Here is a 13,005-nt window from a genome sequence, read left to right as displayed (position 1 = left end):
GGAAATGTGGTTTGAAATCATACAACCAAGGGTAGAACAAAATAGATTCCACAACTAAACCGTCTCACGTTTGGCGCATCATGACAGGAATATTGATTCCGTATTAATTATCCTAGTGAGAAGTTACACTCTCGCTTTTGTCACGCTTTTTTTTAAATAGTGTAATATAATAATTAAGAACAATTATTAATGAAGCAAAAAGAAAATAGGGAGTCAAGTTATTCTCAATGTGTTCTAGTCGATGGCATCTAGAAGTCTAGTTATTTATTATGAATATTTTGATAAGGTTGATAACAAAAGTTATGCAAATAGGAAGGAGATGATAGTAGTTTAAGGATTATTGTGAGATGAGCTCTTGGAATAACACAGGCTTCCAATAACACGAGTTCAGTTTACTCTTGGATGAATGTGCACCTCGCGAGGGACAGACTTTTCACCTCAAGGCAAGACAAATCAACTGAGGCCCTTCACAGTTATCTAGAGCTTCTAGCATGGGCCTATACCATGTGAATTTACAGGAGGCAGGGGCTATTAGTGTCATTTTATTTACGAATAATGTAGGCTAATATGGAAAAAGTCATCAAGAACAATACAGTTTTTACAATACATTGACCAAATGAAACTTCAAGCGCTGTAGTAAAAATGTAGGTCACAAAAATTATTATTATTATTATTTAAAATAGTTTTATTGAACTTTTAAATGTATTTCTTACTTTGTTGCAGGCAGTCGATACAGGAGGGGAGCTGTAGTCTGACGTCTTGAGCGGTTTCTTGGCGAATGAGGCAGAATACTTGACTCTCTTCTGGTCGTCAGCCCCCAGATGTTGATTGGGATGTGTATTGAGTCGCAGACTACGTATTCTCCCTCCTGTCAGAACCCATCCCCGGCAGCCTATTATTGCTTCAAGTTACCAGGGGCTGAAATTTATCATTTACGTCCTTTGCATTTTTGTGAAAAACTTGTAATGTGTTCTTGCTGAAAATACTTGCAATACATTTCCGGGGTGTCCTCCAATTCTCATTTAGGTTCATGATCCTGCTCGTTGGAAACCACAAGGATCCATAGTATTTATTTGTATAAAACAATCAATAATTTGTCACCCCCATTTATAAACAAGATATTATTGTTAGGTCTACTGTACATTATAACGTGGGAAAAACACCCGACGTAGGGCGTTTTTGCCATAGGATACAGTAGGCTATTTTGGTCAAAAGAACAAAGATAGTTTACCTGAAACAGATGCCATGTATTCAATTGAAGTATTCCGATGCATTAATCGACCGTCGTGCCAAGAGTTTAGATGTGGATTGTCTTGCTGAGGTAGCCTTTCCATTTTTCATCTGCACCCTTAAATGAGCTCAGCCCTGCAGCCATGAGTTCACGTACCCGCCTCCACCATCTCCAAGTCAAGCTACATACATACCTCCAGTTATTTGTTTGTTCTAATTTATGAATCAAACTAAGCTAGCCTGTAAATTCTAGACATGTCCGACTTTTCTAAACGCGCTCAAATAAATTAAACCATTAAAAAATATTTTGGGGGAAATATAACAATGTGATCGGCGTTGGGAATAGTTAGGCTAATTAATCAAACGTTATATTGTTAATGGTGGTGTTTTTATTTTTGCTTACAATTGTTTTAAGAAGCATTAGCTACATTTATTTTAAAAAGTATTTTCTTTAGTAATCTTGTTGACTGATATTAGCTCAAAAGTTTTTTTTTCTTTTTCTGTGTGTTTTGTCCTCAAACTAAGTTAAATATAATGCGTCTCTTCAGACTAATCAACACAAATGGGTATTTATTTAGTGTCCTGGAAATACATGCAGTGGTCTTTCGGTTCTGCTGTTGTCCACGATCAGGCCTCGAGACTCTACAGCGCGTACGGCTAACAAGCTCGCGCCTTTGTTGTGAGGTCCAATTCTTGTTTGTTGATTCCAGTGTTATTTCAAGCATCAATGATCACTCCACTTGGCTAAGAAGGCAGACATGTATTCAGCAGTTAATCTGCCGGGAAATCTTGCCTTCACCGGTCAGTGGACCACTAGTCTCGTCTAGTGATTATGTGTATTGGATGCAGACACCTTTTCTTGACCTAGTAGTTAATACAGCCTCGGCTAATCGAACTGCAGTTCAGTTCTGTTGTTTGTATGCTTAGATCAGCACAAAAATGGCAAACAAAACTTTTTGAACAATATATTTACTTCCATTAAATAAAACACAATAGTTTATTTTTTTGATGTTGAAAAAAACGAAACAAGAGTCCGTAACAAATAGTATACACAGAAAAAAACCAATTCAATCTCGCAGGAACATTTGATGCGTCATTTAATACCCAGGATTGCTATTCTAAATCGATGTTCACACAGACACTTAATAATAAATTTATATGTTAGAAACACACAACTAGTGCGTTTAGTATGTACATTCCCTTGTTTGCAAGCAAAACATTATTCATTTTAGGGGTTTCCACATGCGTTGTTAAATTGAACCTTGAGAGGAAAGGAGAGCTATAGCATTCGCTTCTATAAACTGGAGAAGATATTTAGATATGTACAACCTTTGATTCCAAATGTGAAACTTCAAAATAAACAAGCTTATAGGAAACAAAGTATCCTGTATTCTGCACTAGCCGATGCAGAACAAAATATTCATCAGGTAAAAACGTCTAATTACTTCCGTTGAAGTTTGAAACTCCATGGCTGAGTTCGGCCCGTTTCAGTGGTTTAGTCTTCTAGTGCCCTTTTGGAGAAAAAAAAAGAAGAAAGAAAGAGTAGTGTCTCGTTCCGGTGACTAGGGATTTGTGTTTTCTCAGGAATTAGACTGGTCTATCCACTGCGTATTGGCAGGCACTCAGATTAGAGGCCGGGTTCTGAACACTGGCATATCCAAAACTCGAGTGCTGCTTAGCTTTCAGTCTCAGGCTAGCCAGACTGGAGTTACAAGTGTCCCTGTACACATAAGGAGGGGTCGGCGGGGCGTAGGGGCAGGCCGGCGTGGGAACTCCCGAATTCAGAGAGGGGTTGCTGAGGTTGTTCAAGTTATTGAGGCTGTTGAGGCTCGAGCCGGGTACACCGGTGACTGCGGACGGTACCATGCTGGAGGTCATACTCATGGAGGAGATAGAGTTAGGAGGGGAGAACATCGTTTGCGATGACAACGGGTTGACGTTCATGGAATTGAAAAAAGGAAAACTTTTGGTGGACAAAGAGGCCGAAGTTAGCCCTTTGGCGGCCCAATTGTTGTATGTGTAGCTGGGATACATGTCGTCGTAGGGCTGCATTAGTCCGTTGAACTGAGGACCAAAGCCGTTCTTGCATAGCTCGGCTTGTTGATTCCTTTCCCTTTTCCTCCATTTTGCGCGCCGGTTCTTGAACCACACCTACAACAAAGGATATGTTATATTAGTGTTTCGCTTGGAATTTAAATGTGAGACAGGCTTTGCATCGGTGTGAAACAGACTTGCGCAATTCATAGCCTACCGTTAATGTTTATTTTTAATGATATTGTGTTACATTAATTATTTCGCAATGTAAATCAAATAACATACAAGTGTTGTATAAATCAATCCGAAAAATTTATTATTTGGTCTATCGCTACCATAGGCTATATGACTATTCCTTTGGTTTGCTTTATCTTCATAATTGCCAAAAGTTCCTTATTATAACGTATCTTTTTGTTATGGCATCATAGCTACTGGTGTCGTAACCTACGCCAGAGTTTCACATGCAGCGCTATCTGTTTTGGTTTCTGTAGAATCTCAATACACATCCAGACTAGCCTAACTGTCATTTGAACATCTTAATGTGGTGTCGGATGTGTATTCCTCCGCCAGCTTAGACAATCACGGTGACCTTAATTACACAACATGGGTGACAAACGTAAAATACAAGCTTTGCACCTCTTTCACACCAATGTAGTGACACGATTGGTATCTGTCAGCGACTAATGTCAATATCCACAACCGTTAACATCTTTATTAGCCCGTTATTAGTCGTTCCGCTAAAACTAACTAAATGCTAATTAATGTCTAAAGTCAAGAACGTAGTTAGCGTCTTTACTTTCATATTTTAAAGCTAGGCATAGGAAAAAGTGTAGGCACATTACCACGTCCTAAAAGTGCATAATTGTTATATTTCAACTCAGTAACCTAGTTAGTAGGCTACATTACAGCGAAAGATTTATGTTTTTACTTCTAGTAATATTAAAGTAAAACTTTGCTTAATTACAAAAAAATGTTCAAACTATTTGATTATTTATTTATTTCCAAATTGTTCAGCTTCAACATTGTTAAATGACTTTTTAGGCTGTGCGTAATCATGCGCAAAGTTAGTGCGTAAAACATAAAACTTTTTTTTTTTTTTTTTACAAGACACAAATCACCTCAAATTATAGACATAAATGGTGTTTGTATATTCCCTGGGGCTTACCCTGACGCGGGCCTCTGTGAGGTTGGTCCAAACAGCTATCTCCTCTCTTGTGGACATGTCCGGATAGCGATTTCGCTGGAACGTGGCCTCGAGCTCCTGCAACTGCTGGCTGGTGAAGTGAGTCCTCTGCCGCCTCTGTCGCTTCTTTTTAGGGTCATCTGAAGAGTCGTCATTTTTACTCTGGCCCTTTTCTTTTTCTGTGGGGGATAAACAAGAGGTTCAGTCAGACAGTTTAGTTTAACTCTAGCTCGAAGTATTCTCGGTGGTATCTTAATTAAAACTAAATATAGGTTTGATTGGAATTAAACAAATCTGAACACTGATACTGGTGTAAACAATAGGCTACCTATATATAAATGCATAATAAGAGTTAAGGCTACCGATACATGAGATGCTTTCTTAGTTTCATTTAGTATTCAATTTTAGTTTAACTTTAGTTTAGTTTTTGCAAAGCATACACATGGTGTAGCCTATGCCATACAGCCTAAGGTTCTATCCAGACGATATTTATTGTCACAAGCTCTTGAAGGAAGAAAACATTTTAACACAGTCCTACATTTTACAGTCCGATTATGTCTTAATTTATAGAAAACATGAACTCTCAAGAGTGAAACAAACGTCAAGCGCTCAAGAGTGAAACAAACGCCAAGCGCTGCCTCCCAAGAAGCTCGCAAAATCACGCAAACAATAGGTGGCCCCCCATCAATGTGAAATGCTCCTTATATTTGCACGACTGCAATATTACAACTTTCTTCGCCCAAAACTGTCTTTGCGGGTATGAATGAGGAAGCCATCTTTTGTTTGACGTTAACATTAGAATGTCCGTCTTTTTCCGCAACGCATCACTCGATCCTATTCGCACCGAGGGATAGAGCTTACCTACAGACTCTGGACTGGAGGTGTCCGATACAGTATGCACTTCTGACCGGTGTTTGGAGTCCACAGACCGCTGCAAGGGCTGCAGGCTAGAAGCCATTGCAAGTGCCGTGTGGTGCGTGGACGCGAGTTTATTCCCGGACAAGTGGTGGTGGTGATGGTCCAAATTCAGTGGATCCCTCATAGAGTTCATCGATAGGAAAGCACTGTCAGACGCAGATTATGTTCCCTCAGTGGAACCAAAAAAAAAAGAAAACCACACACACACAAAAAAAAACACGTCCGTTGGATTCGAAAAGGAATCAGCGGTGTCAAGATTTACAGTAGTGCGATTCCTATTGCATTTAAGTTCACAACCACCTTTGAATAAACGGATTAAAATGTCTTAGAAGAATCCCATTATTCGCAAATCGCAGGCAAACAATAGCGTTTTTTAGACTGGAGGAAGAGAAGATTTATATCTCTCTCTGATACTGCTAGCTGCACTGAGTATCAGAGTGACAAGGACAGGTAGGCGATATTAGATCCAGGAGTATACACACACTACACCGCTCGCTGATCATTTCAGCTGTTCCCTGTGCCCTGGCTGTCCAACTGTGGCTCTCTGAAGACTTTGACGTCACCAAGCACCCTCCCATATTCTGACAGGTCATCAATGTGGACATGACGGTTTGCATAGCCAACCGGCGCCCAGAGAAATAAGACACGTATTTCTGGCAGTGTGTTTGTGCGGGGTTGGTGCTTATTTTTCTTCCAAATAAAAGCATGTAAAGAGAGATGAGACGCATGCTGTGCCCTAGACGCGCCGGAGGTTCGTTTCGCTGCACCCCGAGACAAAGAAAAAGATAATTTTATGGTCTACTTTGATGTTAACGTTTTTACCGGGGTCGTGTTGCGCAGTAGACACCCTCATTGTGTTCTGTACGCTATTGCCAGGGAAACTTGGTGCACCTATTGCAACATTACTCAAACGTACGCTGATCATTACAGTCATCTTTACATAAATGGTATTCCAACATCATGATATCCAAGTTATAACGGGAAAAAAACACCTTTGGGGAGGATGTCTATAATGCATAGGCGGCAGATCATTTCTAATAATACCCGGTCCTATTGAGACATACACATGCAAAAATATGAAGAAAAAAAACGATGAAGCAAAGTCATTATTATGGTTGTCAGACCGTGCACACACGTAGTCCTGGCAATTCTATAAGCACAATAAAGAGGCACAACAGTGGCTTTTCTTTGACCAAATACTTTCATTCATGAGGCCTCTCGATGCTTATGTCAGGGTATGTCTCCCTAGCGCTGCGTTACACCCCTCCGTGGTTCTCACTGATCCCACTTGTACTAGTTTTAATCTGATAAGACTCTCATTTGCCTAAGAATTTTGAAGAGGGACTTTAAATGAGTTTGAGCTGATCTCATTGAATTGTCAGTAATTCCCACTAGATCAAGGCGCGTAAACGCTAAGTAAACATTCGTTGTACCAGACAATTTTTTTCACCTTAGTTAACCCTGATTGTCGGTAACACACGGACAGGTAAAAAATATTTAGTTTTATCAATGACGCCTACTGGACATAATCCAATAGAACAGAAAACGAAGCGAGATGGGTTTGATGCTTGCCATCCAGTAAAACGAAAAACAGGTTTATCGCCAGTTCTAACAAATATCAAGCCAACCACCAACACCTAGCCTAAATTTTGAATAGGCCTAATATAATGGCACTGTTTATCCCAGCTAAGTAAACGGAAGATTAAACATTCAAAACATGAGCATCGTTACTTTCTCTCCTCTGACACATGGCGCTACTAACAACTTAAAATGTAGCCTAATCCAATGAAAGCACTTGATATCCAACCTCATTTGCAGTCGGGTAGGGGGCGATGAACCAAGGCGGAAGAGACAAAAACCAATGGCATGGTTATTACCTCCCTGTTTTGTGTATTCAGTTCCAATATTGCATTCACGTATCGGTTAATAATAAAATAGCATTTAGTCCACACTATGACTTTAGCGCATCATGTCCACTCGGCCATATCATTTATATAAATCCCTTTACTACACCTTGGGAGGTCAAAGTGAGGTGCTTAAAGGGGTAGAGGGTTCTGCCTGCTATTGAGACGTCAACCTACCTCACTGTTTACATACAGACAATACAACTAATTAGATAATACATATGAAAATGACTAGCTATTATTTTTGTGTGTGATAATTAACAAAACTACAGCCTTATATCTTAATTCATTCATTATTACTCGGCCATGCATGTTGTGATGCTTATGAGAGCAGCCATGCACGTTACGTAGCCTGTTGTGGGCTGCATTGCACACAAGTCAGGGGACTGTTGATTGCTCACTTCTTAATTCAAGTAATACTAGACCTACAGTGGATTAACCATTCCCTCTTCATTTGACAATTTATGCGCTCTCTTTATTTTGCAGATAATGCGCGCTACGCCATAGAGGGCCATTAATTAGTAATTCAGTCAATATAGGTGGGGACGACAAGGCTTTTTACATAGGATTAAGAGGACATCAGATTCCTCCATTAGTATATTCCTCCTCACGAATAGGCTTTCATTATACATTTCGTTTTCCCTGGAGTCGATCTATCCTGCATATATTATCTGGTGTAAAAGAGTTGTATGAAGATCGCCAATAATCTGGGCGCTCGAGTGTCTCCTCAGTTCGGTGTCTACGTTCGCAAGCCTCGTTAAGTCATCATTGCATACCTCATATAATTATGTGTCTATTTATCTTGTTATTGTTAATCAATGGAGATCACAAATTGTCCCTGCTCGGTACAGCTGCCCTCTCACTCCGATAAATCGTTTCTATGTGAGCTAAATTATGAATTATTGGTAATTCGTTTAGACTAAACAAGATTAGGTTGTTCTTGACAACTATAGGAATGGAATCAACCTCCGAACTTCCGGTCGTATTATTAGCCGGGCAGTTTTTAATAGAGCTTGAATATTTCCTTGTAAGCATTTAAACTGTCTCTGCATAATTTAGTCCAAAGATGACAATTAATACAATTCTGCTATTTAAGGCGTATACATTCGCACATTTTAAAATAGATTTTAGTCCTTTTGAAGTCTTGCACCAGTTGCTTCAGTCATGTCAAATTAAATGCACTCATAACAAAGAAGAGTCTCAAAAATATATTGGAAATAATTGTAGCCCACATAAAATATAGTCTACCACTATTATAGTAGTCTGTTAGACTGTGTATCCTGCTTCAAGGACTTCACACAAAGAACATCTAAAACATGAATTAATGCACCATTTCCAGCCTAACGTGTTCTCCTGCACTTCCATGACCAACCGCTAGGTGTCACTCCAAGACAGGGAACGTCGCCCCTCCTGTCACACAGACCTGCGTGCAAGAGCAGCGAGGGCTCAGGGACAGCGGGCCTGTTAATCTGACCTGTTCTGACTGGCAGAGAGAGAGAGAGAGAGACAGAGAGAGAGAGAGACAGAGAAGAGAGAGAGAGAGAGAGAGAGAGAGAGAGAGAGAGAGAGAGAGAGAGAGAGAGAGAGAGAGAGAGAGAGAGAGAGAGAGAGAGAGAGAGAGAGAGAGACCATCGCTACTCAGGAGGCCCATTAAAGCCTACTCGTAGTCTAGGTTACATGTAGGTTTAATGACGCTCAGAATTAATTAATTCTGGTCATGCTGATGACACCATAATATTTGCTCACATACTCACCTAATTGTGCACAAGTTGACGCAAGCTTACGGCAGTGGGATTCCATTATCAGATTTTTGAAAACTGCCTCTGAAAAGAAGAAGAAGTCTGATTTGAGTAACACAATCAAATAGGCTATGCTACTTAACAGCGTTCATTTATTTGACCTTGCTGATTTTTTCTCTCTCGAACAGCTAGGCTTTACAGATGCTTAGCCTATATAGATGCGTAGACGAGACCCAATCAGAACCCTAAACTATTCAACTAGTTAAATAATTGAATTTTAATAGCCAATATTTATCTATTCCTTAAATTCCTTAAATTAAATGGCAGCCTATACAACAGTGTTTTCTGAAAGCATTTTTTTTAGTTTTTTAGTTTTGAAGCTCTTTTAACCATCACGAAAAGAGGTCCAATACATGGCAGAACACACACACACACACACACACACATACAGCCACAATCAAGGTATGCGACCGTGATGTGTTTGCGCCAAGATGCAGCAGTTCGGCTGCTGGAATATGAGTGATTCTGCAGTGAAATCACGGGATTAGTGTCTGATTGAGATGTCTGTCGGTGTAATATTACAAAATTCATTATCGCAGCTCTAAACTAACTCGATATGAAGTAACACAGATGGGATTTTATTAGTCAAGGCTTCCGCTGTTTGCTTATGATAATTCAAGATGGGGGAAATTTGCATGCAATCATGCTGTTAACCGTTTTCGCTCATTCTTCCTCTCTCTAGACGTAGCCCCTATGCACGAGAAACTGCTACTCACACACCTGCTCTCTACATCTGCGATTTTATTCAAAGAAGGGAGACATTTGAGGTTAAGTTCTACATGGTGTATACCTGGGTAACCCTGGTAGTATGGGGCAGAGTATCGGGTATCCCACAGCAAAATTAAATATCGGGTTTCAGACTAGAAGGTGTAAGGTTATTGTCTGTCCCTCGTGTTATCTAATCAGAGGCTGTAATGAGATTTCATTCAATACAACCTTTCCACCTAGCTCCGTTTGAACGCGTCTGAAGCAAATCGCACTGGCAATATATGTAAATCTAATATACCGACAATGTTGACGCATTGGCCTGAATAATAAAGAAGAAGGATAGGAGAACACGCCTAAAATACATCAAAAGGAGCCTATGCTGTTTTATGCAGTTATTGAAAATATAAGCAAGGAAATTGCCTTAACTCTTGCCCAGCCTTAACCTACCTTTCAACAGTATTTTAAATAAATGTAGCTTAGTTATTATTAATTTCTTCCAAAGCATAACGGAAATGGTTGTCAATTCTAATAATGATAGTCGAGCCTAATAATAACAACCAATAGGCCTAATGCTTAGTCTCGTTATTTGCGATCGGTGTTACAGTTCAATAGCTAGTCAAAAACAAGAAGAAATAAATTATAATAGATGTATTATTTCTAGGCTGAGCGTTTTATGATGATATTATTAATAATAAAATATTACCACTAGCCTATTTAGAAGGCCACAACTAGGCTACTACTAGGCCTACAACAGCAACAATAATAATAACAAAAATAAAGAATAACTAAAATCATTAGTGATATGAATAATTAAATTCAGGCAATTAATATTAATTCTAAAGTATTTACAAAAGACTGTAGTCACTGTTCAAATAGGCCTATAATCATTGCATGTTAAATAGGCTACATAATAGTTTAGCTACTTACAGGAATTATATAATCAACTCAAAATAAACTTCCAAGACATAGATCTCTCTGTTTTTGCAAATCTTCTTTTCTTTTTTTGTGCATAGTATTATCCCCAGTCAACGTCAAAACATCACAACCAAGTCTTAAATTAGCTGCTACATTTGTATTGAGCAATATAAGAATTTCATAGTGGTTTCAAGGTTTTGTTTTGTAAACACAGACTGCAGTGGTAAGATACGTTTTTATTTGAACAAAATGTAGTCTACAGCAGAAGAACGAGTTTTGGCCTGTACATTTTTGAATACACCCACGTTTTTGTATTAACCTAATTATAAGCACGGGACAATGAAGCCGATTCAATCCAGTTTCCCTCCAGTGCTAACGATACAGCATTATCATCCTCCTTGTAAGGTGAAACCTGCCACGATCTCACTTATCATGTCCCTTTAAATTACTGCGGTGGTGATGAAATTCACATCAGACTTTCACAGATTACGTCGAAAAAGCTAACCCGAGGTGGAACGAATTCCTTCACTTGCAATGACTCACATTTCGGTTAAAAGTGCCCCCCTGACTTACCAGTTGGCTAGTAGGACACCAGCGTTTAATCACTCTTCTCTCTTGTTTTGTTCTTGCCCGATAAAGATGTAAAGTCCACAGCAACGGTATGCGCTGGCTTTGTTATGAGAAGTAAAGACGGGAAACTAACGGTCCAAGATATAAAAGTTGTGTCCGCCTTCCGAAGAAACAGTTATCAACGTCGCGTATCCACTTATCTGATCAAAAATCTGACGCCAAGCGTAAGATTGTGTCATATGCGCGTTAGGATACCTATACAAAGCAATTAGAAGTAGCCTAGCCAAGCAGACGCGGTCTCTTCAGTAGGTGATTCTCTCTCCTTGGTTCGTCCTCAGTTTCAACAACTTTTTTCTCCAGACAGACACTCCAAGAGTGGCGCATTTTTTTCTCCCTCTCGAGCTTTGAGAAGGAGCGTGTGGTTGTGTCTGCGTGAGGGTGTGTGTGCGTTCAGTGGGTGTGTTTGTGTATGTCCGTGTGCAGATGAAGACAGTGTAAACTTAGAAGCTCTCAACTTACAACAATAAAAATAGAGTAATAAATATAAGAGTATAACATAACATAAATGAAATGGCTTTAGTCATGACTCATTGAATGACATTATATTTAAGTGTTTGTGATTTGAATACAGGCAATGCTATTGCTTTGTGATTACTTTCCTATTAAAGTACAAGTGTCTTTCAATCACAACTAAATTCTTTGAGGCCCTCTAATAAAAAATATACCGATCACAGGTGCAGTTCTACGGGCGTCTGAGAAGCCCTCTGTGACATTGCTTGTAAAAAGGGCTATACAAATAAAATTTTATTCGATGTGGTCTCTCCACCCATGCTCATACTAACCTGTGCTGTAATGTAATTTACAGTTAACACAATAAATAGGCAATTAGTTTATAATTACATAAGCAACTGGCCAAACTACTACCGTTGAAAAACGGCAAAATGAAAACGGAATAAATTCTTCTTGCATCCACACAGTATAAAATTTAACACAAAGCCTAATTGTTGATCATTTAATAGGCTACATGCATTTAAAACTACAATTTCAAAAAGACCAGGATTCTGATGTTTTTTAAAGTGATATGGACAGTTTAGAAAATCTCAGTTAATGCGTAGATGAAGTGAACAGCTGGCTAAGATGCAAATGGTCTTTATAGATCCGTAAAATACGGACTGATTTTTCATTCGCATCTTAAGTGAGCCAAGCAGACCGGACGTGGGCCTACGTTTTCACGTGCCTAATCCTTCTTTTACATTTTCAGTCATACTCCCATTAAACAAGTAATTAATGCACACAACCACATGGGAATTTCGTGGCAATGAAGCACTGAAGCAAAACACGAAGCCGACAAAGGGCCGTCTTATTCTACAGACCCCTCCAATGAAGTGAGGTTACAGGCGGAATCGGTTTACATTTTAAACACATTTGTGGGGAAAACAGATCCTATATGCAAGATGCATGCAGGCACTGTTTAATGGCACATTTCAAAGATGCCAATACTATCTTTATAAGGCTTTTTTTGGGTGCAAATTGGTGTTGCTGGGCAAACGGTTAAATAGGTTTAGTCGTTTAATAGGCTATAGGATAACACTGCTGTTTTTAAGAGCCCCATCGCAAAGCCTATATTTGTATGTCATAAGTCGGATTTTTTTTTTTGGCAATGTACAAACATGCAGGCTTATAGTTACAAATATACAAGCAACCTAAATAATTTATTGAGAGAAAATTCAAGTTCTGTAACGCT

The 13,005-nt window shown here is 39.2% G+C and overlaps 1 protein-coding gene across 1 annotated transcript; it reads right to left on the bottom strand.

The window, feature by feature from the left end:
• Positions 1-2,246: 2,246 nt before the first annotated feature.
• Positions 2,247-11,334, bottom strand: pitx2 (paired-like homeodomain 2). Its single transcript, XM_067247610.1, has 4 exons — positions 11,265-11,334; positions 9,024-9,092; positions 4,430-4,626; positions 2,247-3,381 (listed from the first exon to the last, which is right to left on the bottom strand). The coding sequence occupies exons 2-4, from the start codon at positions 9,067-9,069 to the stop codon at positions 2,818-2,820; spliced, it is 807 nt and encodes a 268-aa protein (XP_067103711.1). The 5' UTR covers positions 9,070-9,092; positions 11,265-11,334; the 3' UTR covers positions 2,247-2,817.
• Between the last annotated feature and the right edge of the window lie 1,671 nt (positions 11,335-13,005).

Source organism: Osmerus mordax, chromosome 12 (genome assembly GCF_038355195.1).
Source record: "Osmerus mordax isolate fOsmMor3 chromosome 12, fOsmMor3.pri, whole genome shotgun sequence".
In the NCBI taxonomy this organism is placed as follows: domain Eukaryota; kingdom Metazoa; phylum Chordata; class Actinopteri; order Osmeriformes; family Osmeridae; genus Osmerus; species Osmerus mordax.
Note: the sequence above shows the minus strand (reverse complement) of the source record. Positions and strands in the feature narration are given on the sequence as shown.

What these genes read in the sequence shown, in the direction of transcription:
- pitx2 (XM_067247610.1), bottom strand. Translation starts at nt 9,069, where the DNA reads ATGGAATCCCACTGCCGTAAGCTTGCGTCAACTTGTGCACAATTAG. An exon ending in GTCAACTTGTGCACAATTAG is followed by an intron (nt 4,627 to 9,023) that starts GTGAGTATGTGA and finishes TATCCCCCACAG; the next exon opens with AAAAAGAAAAGGGCCAGAGT. An exon ending in TCACAGAGGCCCGCGTCAGG is followed by an intron (nt 3,382 to 4,429) that starts GTAAGCCCCAGG and finishes CCTTTGTTGTAG; the next exon opens with GTGTGGTTCAAGAACCGGCG.